The following is a 15158-nucleotide window of genomic DNA, read 5'->3' as shown; positions in this document are numbered from 1 at the left end:
TTAAAACTGTCTCAACATTAACATAAAGTTCTAAGATTTCACACTCAACATTCAATAAGAATGTTCCCATGTACTGTACACTGCAAATACACCAGCCAAACCACCCAGGGACTCAGGAGAACTTAGCCTTTATATTTCTTATATATGAAACAACTATGTTGTAGTCTCTTTTTAAGGCAAGGTGTAACACCCATTCATACCAGTGTTTCTCAAGTCGGCGGGGGTGGGGGGAATGGAGAGCCTCCACCCTACCATCCCAGGATCATTTGGCAGTGTTTGGATACACTTGGTGGAAACGATGTGCTACCGGCATCAGGTGGGTAGAGAGAGGCCTATGATGCACAACCCCCACAACAAAAATTTATCTGGTCCAAATGTTAACAGTGCCGATGTTAAAAACTAACAGAAATACAAACTGGCTTGTATCTAGACAGTTGATATTAAATACAACCTAATTCTGCCAAAGTATATGTAGTTTATCAAAGAAAATGGTGTGATCTTCAATTTGACACTTAAAAACCACTCTTTAAGTGACTAAAAAATTTCAACAATTGAATGTTAGTTCATGTCTTTTATTAACCCGTATACAGTTACTTGTCTTCGGGTTTGTTGAAGCAGTAGGTCAGACAACATTTGCCACAATAATGTCTATCAAAGTGGCTAGCCATAAAAACTCCAGCACCACATTCATCTGAAGGGCACTCCCGACGAAGGCGACTGATTTTGCCATTCTCATCCACCTAAAAAGTACAAACCTGCTGTTAAGGTAATTTTACAATGTATTCTGATGTCTAAGTTAAGGGACTCAAAATATTCAACCTCATTAAAGTTCACACACTCAGTACAGTTCAGTCTTGCAAGTGGTGGACAGATCTAAGACCTAAACCCAGATCTGACTTCAAAATCAGAACTTTAATTTGGAACAAGCAGCTTAAAGTGAAGCCCATCATATGAAGCTTGTTCAAACACCAAACAGGAACAAAGCTTTTAAACAGTTTGATACCACAAAACAGATGAACATGTTGGGGTGGGGGGGGGGGGGGGGGGGAAGGGAAGCAAACTGTAACTATAGCGAACCAAAAGGATTGATGGAGGGACACGGGTGGGAGATGGGCTAAATGGGTGATGGGCATTAAGGAGGGTACTTGTTTATGATCAACACTGGGTGTTATATGTAAGTGATGAATCACTAAATCCTATTCCTGAAACCAATATTACAAGTTAATTAATCAGAGTTTGAAACCAGAGGTGCAAACAAAATTTATAAATCTACAGATAGAAACTTATTCTAAGTTGGCTCACCTTATAGTATTTCAGGACGGCCAATTTAACCTTCTTTCTCTTATGCTTATTCTTCTTGGGAGTGGTGTAAGACTTCTTCTTCCTTTTCTTAGCACCACCACGAAGTCTCAACACAAGATGAAGAGTGGACTCCTATTAATGAAAGAGTATGAAACAGGCTTTAAAATGATTAATGTTCACATTCCATTAAGAAAGGGCAACTAGCATCATGCATCTTATAACTGGATGGCTAAGAAGACACAATACCAGAGAACAGGAAGTTGTGGAGGGAATATTAACTACTTGTTTATAGGGAGATCAAAGAACACATTGTATCACACCAGGAATGCAATCCACAAAATCCAGAATGTGAGAAACTATAACAGTGCTTGTGAAATGTTAACACAGGGATCACTAAGGACCTACTGCTAATCTAATGCGATTCGCCCCCACTTTTGTGTGGTCAAAACTTACAAAATAAGATTTACATTTAAAGGACTGCTCTGTCCTCCAAACAGACCTTTTGAATGTTGTAGTCAGACAAAGTACGTCCATCTTCCAGTTGCTTGCCAGCAAAGATCAATCTCTGCTGATCAGGAGGAATTCCTAATAAAACAGTCACATCAGAAAAAGCATATCTGCTTAAGATTTATAAATAATCCTTAATCAAATAAAGGGTACTAATAGCAGTCACTATAAGCTAGGCATGGTTTTAAATGCTTGTATAAGTTAACTCATTTAATTCTAATGACCATACGTATTAATAGTATCTTCATTTTACAGCTAAACAAATGCATGTAGAGAATTAAATAGCTCGCCCAAATTCACACATGTGAAGTGCACCCCTTTTTGGCTCCATGCTCATAATATTTGTTTATTATTTCAAAAGCATTTGACTTTGTCATTTCGACCTCTTTCCATCCCACCCACAGCAGGTATGTCTAGTAAGTAGACCGGCGCCAGTACAGGTTAATTTCTCTGAACTGGACAGTATTACTTGCCTTCCTTATCCTGAATCTTGGCCTTCACATTTTCTATTGTATCTGAAGGTTCGACCTAGGAATTTTAAAATGGAAATATATTGATAATATTAAGAAACTAGAATAAATGGCCAATTTAATTTTTTTAATGTTTATTTTTTTTAGAAAAGAGAGCGCGATCGAGCGGGGGAGGGGCAGAAAGCTAGAGGGAGACACTGAGTCCGAAGCAGGCTGCAGGCTGAGCAGTCAGCAAAGAGCCCCATGCCGGAAGCTTAAGCGACTGAACCACCCAGACCCCTCTTACCCAGTTCAACTTTAAAGTTACCCCCAAACCAAGCTGGTGGAGGGCGGAAGCCTACCCAACAGAGCTGACCACTTATCCAGGGTGCAAGCAACCCCTGCCAGGTCCGCTGCTGGCGTGCACACTTCCTGAGCCCAGGGCAGGCGGGCGGCGGCGGCTGGGCCACAACGTGTTCGCCACCACCCGTGGGAGCGCCTCCTTCCCCCTCCACAGGAGCCCGACTTTGACTACCTGGCCAGAACCACTGGAGAGGGGAGTGCCCACTCTTCAGTTATCTAAAGTCAGCCCTAGGCCCCTACTCAGCAAAGCCTCAACTCAGAGCCAGTCTTCTGAACCCAGACTTCTAAACATTCTGCTACAGAAAGCGGCACGTATCCCTAAATCCACTTCAGGCCCACATTCAGGCCTTGACTTCCTCACGCCACCTGGCCATACCTCAAGAGTGATAGTCTTCCCCGTAAGGGTCTTCACGAAAATCTGCATCTTGGCGGCGGTTCCACCTGAGGTTGAGCCAAAAAAAAAAAAAAAAAAGAAAAGAAAAGAAAAAAGAGAGAAGTCAGACCTGGGGAAACAGAAGAGAGCGCCCTGTAGGCCGCTGGGCGGAGAGAGGCCCAGGAGCACACACTCACCGCAGATGGCGGATCGGAAAAGAAAGCTACGCGCCGGCCCACGGGGTTTCCCGGCGCCCCCGCCAGAGGCCCCACCTCGTAGGTGGCCACACCAAATGCCGTACTGCTGTCACGGCGGCTGTCTAACAACATGCCAGACTAGGGCGCGAACCTCATTTCTCCTCTCTACCATGAACTTATTTCTCACTTTAACCCTCAGAATGCTGTCGAAATAGTAGATTTAAACAAATAACAATGGCTTTAAAAGGCTTTTGCCATACAAGCCACGAGGCTAGTAGGGTCTTTAAAAGGGGGTGGGGTTGAGGGGGCCTCATTGAGGAAAGGGGAGGAAAAGGAAGTGTCTTCTGGGAATTGTAGTTTTATACTGGTTTCTTTTAGTTTGGACTACTTGTCCCAAGATGCAGTTCCACACCCGCCGTTCCCTAGTTACTGTCTTCAAGCGCTGGAGTCAGTGTTTGGAGAAAGGGATTAAGGTGAGAAGCGTGCAAGGCCCAGGGGGAGTAATGGTTTCGGGGAAGGTGGAAACGGGTCGGAAATGACTAGGAGGAAAGGTTAAGAGTCGGGAGAAGAAGGGATCGGGGAACGAAGGTACCGTTCACTTACATACAGAGGTGGTGAGGGGCGGAGGATAAGCGACCAGCCATCAGATGATTTGGCCTCCAGGAGAAGGGAATTCCTGTGGCCAGCTCCAGGCAGACCGAAAGATAGGTAGTATCTTAAAACCCTTGGGTTTATCTTTTTCTGTCCTGTAGTCCTTCCTCGTCTTCAATCCCCAAATCTGTCCTAGTTTGAGTAAGGTTCTGGGCATTGTGTAGGTGGTGTAGGACTCCTAAGTGAGAAACAGTTTAACATGTTGAAAATCGCAGGAGTTTTCAACTTTTCAAATGAAGTCATGTGGGAAAGAAACTGCAGAATGACTATTTAGTTGTAGAATTTCCAGGTGGGGACATTTCGTTTGTGAAGGTACCAAGAGGAAGATTTTGGAGTATGTGTAGGGTTCTCTCCTAGTTCCGCGGACCAATTAGAAGCAAGTTACACCTTCCTCTGGCCTTTCTTCACTGTGCGAACCACGGAATCCTTTGTTAACGTACCTTCCCTAATGCCTTCTCATTTTATCTTTCCATGCCTCTCTGCATCTCCATCCTCAACCTCAAATTCAGGCCGTCCTTATTATTCTCCTGGAAAAGTTAATCTAACTTCTTTTTTCTTTTTTTAATTTTTTAATGGTTATTTATTTTTGAGAGAGAGCGTGCATGAGTGGGGGAGGGGCAGAGAGAGAGGGAGACACAAAGTCTGAAGCAGGTTCCAGGCTCTGAGCTGAGCTGTCAGCACAGAGCCCAAGTTGGGGCTCACACCCACGAACCATGAGATAATGACCTGAGCCGAAGTCGGACACCCAACTGACTGAGCCACCCAGGTGCCCCGGGTCAATCTAACTTCTAACCTGCCTTCAGTCTTTCTCCTTTTCTAACCGACCCTCACTTTTGCCTCCAAAACATTCTAAAAAGTAAAGGTAATTATGTCATATTCTACTTCACCTTCAAGGATAAAATCCAAATTCTTCAATATGATATTCAGACTCTGCCTTCCTTATAGCCCAATCTATCACACCCATTACATACTTTCCGCTTTAATGACTGAGCTAATTGAGGTACCTAACTTATGCTTTCTCATGCTTTGGCGCTTCTAAAAAATCCATTTCTTTTTCTTAGAACATTCTTCGTCTCATATTCTGCCAGCTAGTCCCCATCTTTACAACAAAAGACCTTCAAAGAGTTTTCTGTGCTCATTGTCTCCAGTTTTCCCCTTCCATTAAATGAATCTACTATCAAGCTTCTGTCTCTACCAAGCAATGGAATAGCTCTTGTGGTCACTAATCACCCCCATGTTGCTAAATTCACTGGTCATTTAATCTTATTTGATCAAATCAACATTTGACACAGTTGATTACTCCCTCCCTCTTTGAAATGCTTTTCCCCCTGACTTCCAGGATACGTCTCTCACTTCTCCTTCCCTTGACGGTCTTTTCCAGGCTTTTTTGTTGCTTCCTCTTGATCTACCAGACCTCTAAACTTTGGAGTGCTTCCAAGGCCCATTCCTTGGACTTCTGCTTTGTTGACATTTCCCGGGTCATTTTCATTCTGTCTCATAACTTTTAAATACCATTTGTATGCACATGACTGATAAATTCCTATCTTATCATCACTAAGGCCGAAAACTTTATGGTCATCCTCGATTGTTCTCTCATATCCCCCTACCCTCATATGCACAGTGAATCTTCTTGGCTTTATTTTCAATGTACAGAACACTTCTCACCACCTCTACTGTTAACCACCCCGATTCACGCCACCCTTATCTTTTGCCCAGATCATTGCATAGCCTCCTAACAGTGCTTCCAGCTTTGACCCTTGTCTTCACAGAGCAGCAGGAAATGTATGTATGTCAGATGTCACTCTTCTGCTCACAGCCCTCCAGTGCCTTCCCATCTCATTCAGAGTTAAGAATAAATTCCTATAAGTGAGGTTGTTGCTCCAGCCCTGGAACCACAAGGCCATAATCCAGCTCATTATTCCTCTTGCCAAGTCTGCCTAGTGAAAGTGGCACCTTTTTCTAACCTGCACAAAGGTGCTGTGTGGGCTGGGAGTGGTCCTGCCTTCGAGGGCTTCTATTTTACGTGATCTGGCAGCTACCTCTCTGACCTTATCTTTTCTCTCCCTTTCCCATTCTCTCCCAGCCCTGCTGGCCTTCTTGCTGTTTGTCACACATGCTGTCCTGCTTTGAAGATTTGGGCTCGCTGCTCTGTATGCATCAACCACTCTTCTCAGGAATCTTCACACTACTTTTTTCAGATTTCTTTAATTTTTTTTTTTTTCAACGTTTATTTATTTTTGGGACAGCGAGAGACAGAGCATGAACGGGGGAGGGGCAGAGAGAGAGGGAGACACAGAATCGGAAACAGGCTCCAGGCTCTGAGCCATCAGCCCAGAGCCCGACGCGGGGCTCGAACTCACGGACCGCGAGATCGTGACCTGGCTGAAGTCGGACGCTTAACCGACTGCGCCACCCAGGCGCCCCCAGATTTCTAAGATGTGACCTTACCAGTGAGGGCTTTCCTCTTTCCCAACTTAATGCCTTGTATAAAGTAGCATCCTCCCACCTTTCTTTCTAGTTCCCATTCCTTGTTTTATTTATTTATTTATACAATTTTTACTCCCATGTGTCATCTGTATTTTGTGTGTTGTCTGTCTCTCGGTTTGAATGTAACCTCCAGGAGGTTAGAGACTTTATTTTGTTTGATGCTGTATCTCTAATGTCTAGAATAGTGGCAGACACAGTAGGTGACCCCCCCCACCCCGCCCAAACATTTATTGAATAAATACATGCAGCCCAACATAAACATTGCACTTGGGACGATTCCATTAGGTATTTTACCTGATGTTTCCCTGCCCTCTCCCACAGACTAGTGAGGTATCTCTCAGGGCTTTTGGAGTGCAACGTGTCCACCTCTGTCACAATGCCCTCTCTGCTCTGTAGCAATGGCTCATTTAACTAGACCCAATAGGTTTGACTGGGAACATTTGTCACTTGTTTTCTCTGTATCCTTATGTGTCTAACATGAATGAATGAGTGAAAGGTAATCTGAGTTGTTTTATGTGGCTCTGGGGCATTTTGTACATGCTGAGGAACAGTCACTTTAGCCGTGTTCTGGTTTGAGAGCACCACAAGTCATGTCTTCTGAGCAGACCAGATTATTGCTCAGTAATTATTGATTATTAATCATGTTTTTAGTACATATTCTACTAGAAACTACTATGCACTGGAATGCTTATAGGTAGGGAAGGATATTGGGAAATATGAACATTTTGGTTCCTGCCTACTGGTAGAGATAGAGAATATAAACAGAAAGTTTCTATTACAGAGTGGCTAAGTGATAATACCATGATAGAGCAAGTTCACAGTATTATGGGAGAATATACAACTTGACCAAGTTTAAGGGAATTCAGGGTAGCTTTCCTAGAGCTGTGTAAACTGAAATCTGAAAAATGAGTAAAGGCAAGTGAATGAGAGTGGTAGTACGAGTGTATCTTGGTGGGGACAGGGCGTGGTAAGGATGGAGAGAAGGAATACAGAAATGGGTAGAGAATTACATGAGACCCTCAGGTAAGAGAGCAAGTTCATGGGACTTGGGAAGAGTTAGGCATTTTTGAGCAAGCTATGGATTCTGTTTGATGTTAATGTGAATAGTTTTCAGGAACCAACTTCTGTATCTAACTCTAACTGGATAATGATTCTTTATTTTCTTTTTTAATGTTTATTTTTGAGAGAGAGAGAGAGAGAAACAGAGTGCAAGCAGAGAAGGGGCAAGGAGGGGGAAGATGCAGAATCAGAAGCAGGCTTCAGGCTCTAGGCTGTCAGCACAGAACCTGATGCAGGGCTCAAACCCATGAACTGTAAGCTCATGACCTGAGCCAAAGTCGGATGCCTAACCAACTGAGCCACCCAGGCGCCCCTTGATTCTTTACTAAAAGAGCAATGGAATGTAGCTGCTTGAAACTGTACTCAGAAAAAGACTGTTTGTTGTCTTCAGTATCATTGATGGATGGATTTTAGCAGAAGGTCTGACTTCGTACTTTTAGTTAGTACATTTATATTAAAGATAGAATTATAATAAAGTTTATTATAAAATAAAGTCATGAGTTATTTGTAGCTATCGTGACTATGCCTGGGCCAACTAAGCACACAGGTAGAGAAGTATTTGACCTTGTTTGTGTCACGAGGAGGCTTCCAAATTAGTTTTCCCATGTGAAACAAAATGGTAAAAGTTCTGTTAGAGATATTAAATTAAACATACAGAATCATCCAATTACATGATACGGAGGCTTGGTTACTAAGAGCTCTTTATTGACTGGTGTTTGGTATTTCTACCCTAGAGGTATAGCACTTGACAGTAAATAGACTTTTTAATTCATAGGTTGAAATATTTATCTCAGAGTTTCATGGGAAGTTTTTTCCCATGAAAAATACATTTTTAGGCCAGATTTAATTTTTTATAAATTTATTAGAAATGACTTAATTTATTTCAATAAATAAATATTAATTTTAAGCTTCAGATTAATCGTTGGTCTTTTTTTCTTTCAGGCTTATCAAAGTTTTGGCTTTGTTGCAAAAGCTGGTCGAGGCTTAACTGTTCTCTGGTGAACCATTGTGCAGATTGTGACATATGTCAGTCCAAGAAATAAATAAACATGCAGTTCTCCCTCCTATCATTAGTAGAAGTGACAAGGAATTTTTGGAAAGTATGCAAAGATACATAATTACAGAAACTGAAAGAGTGGGCTGTAATGAGGAAGGACTTGCTGATGAATATTACATCATATACCGAAATGTTTTTGATAAGGTATCATAATGCTATTTTAAGATTATGGAGTTTTCTTGTGGTAGAAATGGTCTGTCTTGACAACTGAGGCAATATTCCTGCCTTAGTAACATCACTGATTATTTGATTAAACTTCATTTGTCAATTTTGAGAAGTTCATCCAGTGTATTGGAAAGGGATTAATGGGGAAAGTACAGTGCTGGATTTCTATCATAGATATCGAGTGGTTTGATTGTTTTAGCTTAAGTGCAGGCTATCAGTGTTTGAACAATAATTTAGTGGTATCTTCTAACATCATTTTGGCCTTCTATCTGAAAATATCTTACTTGTTAGGAATTGGGCTGCAAGGCAGGAACCTGGTGGTGTTTTGGGTTTCTGATATCGCTAGAGTCTTGGCTTAGATTTGATCTAGCATATTAAATTGGAACCCCTTGTGAGTTAGAGGTCTAGATAGGTCCAGTAAACAAGAGGTTTGACTGGACTCAACACTGGAAATACAGAGATGAGTTTAGAAAATGTTATGGTTTTATATAACATTTGATTTGCACTCTCTCAAAAATGAATAAATGTTTTTTAAAAATAGAATTCACGCAGATACATAAGAGTATAAACAGTCTTCTTTTTAAGTTTATTTATTTATTTTGAGAGAGCGAATCCCAAGCAGGCTGTGTACTGTCAGTGCAGAGACCAACTTGGGTCCTGAACCCAGGAGTTGTGAGATTGTGACCTGAGCTGAAAGCAAGAGTCCAATACTTAACTGACTGACACGGCCAGGCACCCCAGAAGCAATCTTTTCTTTCTTTAAAAAAATTTTTTTTAACATTTACTTACTGTTGAGAGAGAGAGAGAGAGAGAGAGAGCTCACGTGAGCAACGGCTTGTGTGTGCGAGCTGGGGAGGGGCAGAGAGAAGGGGAACAGAGGATCCCAAGCGGGCTCTGCACTGACAGCAGTGAGCCTGTTGTTGGGTTTGAACTCACAAACTGTGAGATCGTGACCTGAGCTGAAGTCAGAAGCTTAACCACCTGAGCCACCAGGCATTCCAGAAACAAGTCTTTTCTTTTAAGTCATCTAGAAAAATTATCTTTCAGAATTGATACATTGGCAAATTAACTTCATTTTGTATGTTATGATCAATGATACTGCTTTTGGTTTTTGAGTCATTAAGGAATGTATTGGATAAATGTTTAAAAGTAGTGTTTTGAATGGGTTTCGTAAATATCAAGAATCATACTAAGACTCTACTTATCTGAAATCAGAGGAGAGTTATAACTGTGACATGTTTATCTTTGCATGCCCAAATGCTGGCACTTGTCAGAAGGTTTCTTCTTCTTTTTTAATTAAAATGTTTTAATGTTAATTTATTTTTGAGAGAGATAGTGTGAGTGGGGCAGAGAGAGAGGGGGACAGAGGACCTGCAGAGGGCTCTGCTAATTTGTCAGAAGTTTTCATACATGAAGAATTGTCTGCTTTAAATTAGCATGGTTCTAGTGAAGTCATTCTGGAGGTGGTGTTGATAAATTTAATTCTTAGAGAAAAGACATGAGATTATATAAAAGGTAATAGACTACATCTATAGTCCTGTTTTCCCTAGCCTTTTCAGTGTTCCTCTGAAATCTGTGTTTTCTAGCAAGATTTCCATGTGGACTATCTGTCCATTGTACAGTTATAAATGATACGTTTGTGCCTTGTAAAGAATCCTATTCTTCAGGACTGAGAGGGTATCTGAAATAGAAATTATTTGGTGCTTAAAGAAACTTTTCTTCTGCTTTATCTAGATAATCTGTTTTTCCATTTTCATGTTATTCCAGCATATTTGATTGTTAATTAACTATTAATGACTGCCTTCTCTAATCTTCCTTCCCTCTTGGAAGGATCTAATTGGGAAAAGATGAAAGTATTAACTTGCATCTCTGAATACTTGGAATCAGAGAACTGATACGAAATTCTGCTTAAAATCACAGAGGATTTGACCTGGAGAACAGTGCCTGAATCAAAACAAGGAGCACCTGAGATTCTATTCTGATAATAAGAATTGAGTGTGGGTTTAGAGAGAGGCAAAGACTTAGTAAGCAAGGAAGACCAAAGCTAGGAGGAGTGAGCTTCTACAGAAATGGTGAATTATGGAGGCAACTTGCTCTGGAAAGTGGCTAGCTTTTGTGTCTCTGGAAGCACGTACATATAGTCTGTGTTCATCAGTAGGGGCTGAGGTGGAATGGCTGCCATTCCTCTTCTCCCTCAGATCTCTGTACTTGGTAAGTATAGCTCTGGCTTCTTGAGTTTAATGCAAATTTGAGTGTCAAACTTAAATGATATAGAGGCCAATAGGCCATATAAAAGAGTTACGTGGGTTGGCTATAAGAAAAGAAATCACGAGGACTCTGGTAAAATGAACAAATTCAATTGAAAGCTCCAGCTCTTTATTGCCGTTAAGGAATGGTGGTTCTTGTTGGTAGATGTTTCAGAATTTTCAAGAGAAGCTAGAAATACAGTTTTTGGTGAAATTTCCTACATTTAAAAATACTCTGTGAGTCAAGCAAAACTGGATTCTACCTGTAGCATGCCAGTGTGCTTCCTTGACTTTTATGCGTTTTCTATGCATTCTTAAAGGTTCCCATGAGTGTTCCTCTGAAATCTGTGTCTTTTAGCAACAGATGTGGGAGCTGATTGTAGTGTCACAACGTCTGTTTTCTTACCATTAATGTATCTTAGTTATATTGGATTGTTGTGGCGTGTCCTAGAGGCATGGGAAGTGGAGGATGGCCAGGAACAGGAGGGTATTAATTTGGAAGACTACAGACTAATGCCCTCTGTCTTATTAAAAGTTCCTGGGTGGCTGCTCTCCTGATTTGAATAGCTGGGGAATATGGTAAAGTATGTCAAAAATATGGTAAATATGTCAAAAAGACAATCAGGGGGTGCCTGCATGGCTTAGTTGGTTAGGCATCTGACTTTGGCTCAGGTCATGATCTCGTCATTCCTGAGTTTGAGCCCTGAATTGGGCTCTGTGCTAACAGCTCAGAGCCTGGAGCCTGCTTCAGATTCTGTGTCTCCCTCTGTCTCTCTGCTCCTCCCCACTCACACTCTGTCTCTGTCTTTCTCACAAATAAATAAACATTAAAAAAAAAAAAAAAAGACAACCAGTATTTCCCACTCACATATCCTCTCCTGGTATTTACCATTGATCAGTAATCTCCTTACATTATTTCTTGATAGACCAGATATCTTGTAGACCAGATAATATTTTCTAGATATTGTTTAACAGAAAACCAATGGAGGATAACAGAGACTAAAGATGTAGCAGGGATAGATAGCATTATTATAGCTTTCAGAGAAAATTATGAATTGATCACATCTATTCCCTGTACATAGAAATTGTAAACCATAAATTTATAACTTTTTTTGTTTTTTAACTTTCTTAAAATGTTTCTTATTTACTTTTGCATGGGTAATGCATACACAAGATTAACAGAAAGAAAAAGAAAGAAACAAAGAAACACGGAAAGAAAGGAAAAGAACTAGAAAACCAGTAAAGAATAGACAATGGAAAGAAGTCAGGTCCTTTTCGTCTCAGACCCTGCTTTTTCTTTGCTTCTTTGCAGGCACCCACTGTTTCTATTTTCTTTTGTTATCCTTGAGATAGTCTGTACCTGTATACACCATAGGAAACCATGAATATGTAGTGGGTTTTGGTACCATTTGGTAATTGAGAGTATTAGTAGGAGCTCATAGGTTAGAAAAACAGAGAGGTAAAGGGAATCCAAGATTTTAAGATCTGAATGAAGTCAGAAACTAAATTTAGAAATAGTAAGGGATGATAGGTAATTATATTTAAAATATCTATAATTGAAAAATTAGATCTCATATTGGTTTTAACTGACATCATATAATGTTTGTGTTCATATTAAGTAAAGCAAAAATATTTAAGCTCACAGTATTATGATTCACAAAATACATATTCAGTAAATGTTAATTGTCTTTAATAGTCACATTTGACTGGGAATTAAAGTTTAAGACTTCTAATTGCTCATCATGTTTTATTTAAGAAATAATCTACAATGCTGTTTGCAAGGCTTTTTGTTCCATCATCTTCTAGAAAAAAATTGAGTACCATAGGCAGAAAAATCATATTTCAGGTAATAGAGTATGTCACTGCATACAAATCCATTCTTACTTCAATCAAAAAAGAATATGATTACTTTATTGAGACAATAAAGGAAAGCCAAAAGACTGCATTTTGTCTTCATGGAAAACTTAAAGCTTTGGCAGCAGAGCCCATAGCATTGGTATATCACAGGAAAAGAACAATCCAACTTGAAGCAAAGTAAGTATATTAGTAAGTAGCCCAAAAGATGATGTTACTTGGTTATATTAACTAGTCACTGTAACTAAAACCAGTGGTTCTCAGTCTTTGTGAATTTCTATTTAATTTAATTTTATTTGTTTTAAACAGATTTGGGTTTTTTTGGATATGGCTTTATTTATTTATTTTAATGTTTATCCATTTGAGAGAGAGCGAGAGTGCAAGTGGGAGAGGGGTAGAGAGAGAGAGACAAAGAATATGAAGCAAGCTCCACGGTCTGAGCTGTCACCATAGATCCGGACTCAGGGCTTGAACCCAGGAACCATAGAATCATGACCTGAGCTGAAGTCGGATGTTTAACCTACTGAGCCACCCAGGCACCCCTCAATTTTATTTTAAAGCTGTATTTTTAGGTGACCTTTCCTACCAACTTGAAATAACTAAATTTTTTACTTCTTTCAAGTGAAAAATAATAATTTTATTGGAGAATTTTTTAATATCTCTTAGGATAATTGGAGGCACATTGTAGTATTATAAAATGAAGGATGCGGATAATTTCTCCAGGTAATTTCTTATGTCGAAGATTTGATAGTACAATTTCACGATTACTGTCGGAATTAGAGCACTTAATCCTCTGAAGCACAACAGTACGTAATTTGGGAAGGGATAAGATGCTTTCTTGTTGAGTAGTGTTATATTTTCAAGTGTTCCATTTGGTAAATAATGGGTACATGATTTTTATAGATTATATCAAATCATCTTGGAAAACTATGCAAAATTTGACCTCCATTTCTGGTAATAAAGTTGGCTAGATGTTGAGATAGATCTTTTTATTTGGGGAAAATGCTACCTAAAATATTTTTTAAAAATCTTTTTAAAAGTAAACAGGAAGCTGGCAAATGAGTAAGAGATTATCAGCGCGAAATTGTAATAAAAGGTAAGAGGAGCAGTAATGCTTCTTTGGCCCTGAGAGCCCTTGTTAAAACTAGTGACTATAAGCTTCAGGGGGACAAAAGACAAAGCCTAGGATCTACCCAAGGGTCCAGTCTACTGGGAAATCCTCATCATATAAAGCTGGGACATTAAAGGGCTATACCCTTGTAGAGTGAACCAGAAGTAAACTGCTCAACCCTTGGGGACTGCATAGAAAGTTGCCTTCTGTTCAGCAGAATGCTAATGAATGTGGGTCTTATTTTTAGGGTGATGAAATATTCTGGATCCAGAAGTCATAGTCTTAGAACTCTGAATATACTAAAATTCACTGAGTTGTATACAAGGGTGGATTTAAGGTATATGAATGATATTCAATATAGCTATTATAAAAAAAGGAGGATCCATCCATGGAGGATGGAGTGAGAAAGTCCTGGCTAATCAGAATTCAGAAGAGGGGCACCTGGGTGGCTCAGTCAGTTGAACATCCGTCTTGGGCTCAGGTCACAATCTCGCAGTCCGTGAGTTCAAGCCCTACGTCAGGTTCTGTGCTGAGACCTCAGAGCCTGGAGCCTCTTTCCGATTCTGTCTCTCTCTCTCTCTGCCTCTCCCCCACTCATGCTCTGTCTCTTAGTGCCTCAAAAATAAACATTAAAAAAAATAAAAAAAAAAAGAATTCAGAAGAGAATGCTTGTGATGAGCACTGAGTGATGTACGGAATTGTTGAATCACTATATTGTACATCTGTGACCAAATAACACTATGTTAACTATAATGGATTAAAGTAAAAAAAAAAAAAAAAGAATAATGGGACAATGTTTGAAGAGATAATGGCTGAAAACTTTCAAGACCTGGTGGGAGATAGCAATTCACAGATTCAAGAAGCCTCCAAAATCCCAAGCATTATAAATAAGAGATTCTCAACTAGATTTATCACAGTGAAACTGTCAAAGATAAAAAGATCCTAAAAGTAGTTATAGAAAGGAGCAACAATTAGATACCTTTGCATTAGTGTTATAACATATATTAGAATTTCATTCCTTTTTATGGCTGAATAATATTCCATTGTATGAATATACCATATTTTGTTTATTTTTTGATGGATACTTGGGTTGTTTCTACCTCTGTCTATTGTGAACAATGCCTCTGAACATTTATGTACAAGTATCTGAGTCCCTGCTTTCAATTCTTTTGGAAGTCTGTTTACTTTTAATATGCTCTTCTTCCACAAGCTTAACTTTATTGGATGAAAGCCAAAGGATGTTTTATTTCTACAGTCCCTCTTTCATAAATGCTGCAGGCTCTTACTCAGCCATCTGTAGTCACCAGGAATTCTGTATAGTAATCAGATGTAGGCAG

General features: G+C 39.9%; 2 protein-coding genes across 7 annotated transcripts in view; one reads left to right on the top strand and one right to left on the bottom strand.

Annotated features, from left to right (window-relative positions):
- Positions 1-554: 554 nt before the first annotated feature.
- On the bottom strand, positions 555-15112 carry RPS27A (ribosomal protein S27a). 2 transcript variants are annotated; one of them, XM_030310625.1, is made up of 6 exons: positions 15108-15112; positions 2998-3062; positions 2283-2337; positions 1802-1887; positions 1303-1434; positions 555-740 (listed from the first exon to the last, which is right to left on the bottom strand). In XM_030310625.1, exons 2-6 carry the CDS (start codon positions 3043-3045, stop codon positions 591-593), a joined length of 471 nt encoding a protein of 156 aa, XP_030166485.1. In that variant the 5' UTR covers positions 3046-3062; positions 15108-15112; the 3' UTR covers positions 555-590. The 2 variants fall into 2 exon arrangements, with proteins under 2 accessions (XP_030166485.1, XP_030166484.1); XM_030310624.2 differs by lacking the exon at positions 15108-15112 and adding an exon at positions 3192-3247.
- CLHC1 (clathrin heavy chain linker domain containing 1) overlaps positions 3574-15158 on the top strand; it is a 41113-nt gene continuing 29528 nt past the window's right edge. For 2 of the 5 annotated variants that reach the window (XM_032592643.1, XM_030310609.1), the window contains exons 1-2: positions 8291-8589; positions 12703-12890. In XM_032592643.1, the coding sequence (XP_032448534.1) occupies positions 8413-8589; positions 12703-12890 (365 nt within the window). In that variant the 5' untranslated portion in view covers positions 8291-8412. Of the gene's footprint in view, positions 3665-8290; positions 8590-10530; positions 10822-12612; positions 12891-15158 lie in introns of those variants that run through there. The other 3 variants (XM_030310610.2, XM_032592642.1, XM_030310617.2) reach the window with 3 other exon arrangements.

Source organism: Lynx canadensis, chromosome A3, assembly GCF_007474595.2.
Source record: "Lynx canadensis isolate LIC74 chromosome A3, mLynCan4.pri.v2, whole genome shotgun sequence".
NCBI lineage: Eukaryota > Metazoa > Chordata > Mammalia > Carnivora > Felidae > Lynx > Lynx canadensis.
Note: the sequence above shows the minus strand (reverse complement) of the source record. Positions and strands in the feature narration are given on the sequence as shown.

Bases quoted from the DNA above. Each gene is read 5' to 3' on its own strand.
- RPS27A (XM_030310625.1), bottom strand. From the start codon at position 3,045: ATGCAGATTTTCGTGAAGACCCTTACGGGGAAGACTATCACTCTTGAG. The intron at 1,435-1,801 runs GTCTGTTTGGAG...TTTCATTAATAG, and splicing joins CTGACTACAACATTCAAAAG to GAGTCCACTCTTCATCTTGT. The intron at 741-1,302 runs GTGAGCCAACTT...TGTACTTTTTAG, and splicing joins CCGTCCTGAAATACTATAAG to GTGGATGAGAATGGCAAAAT.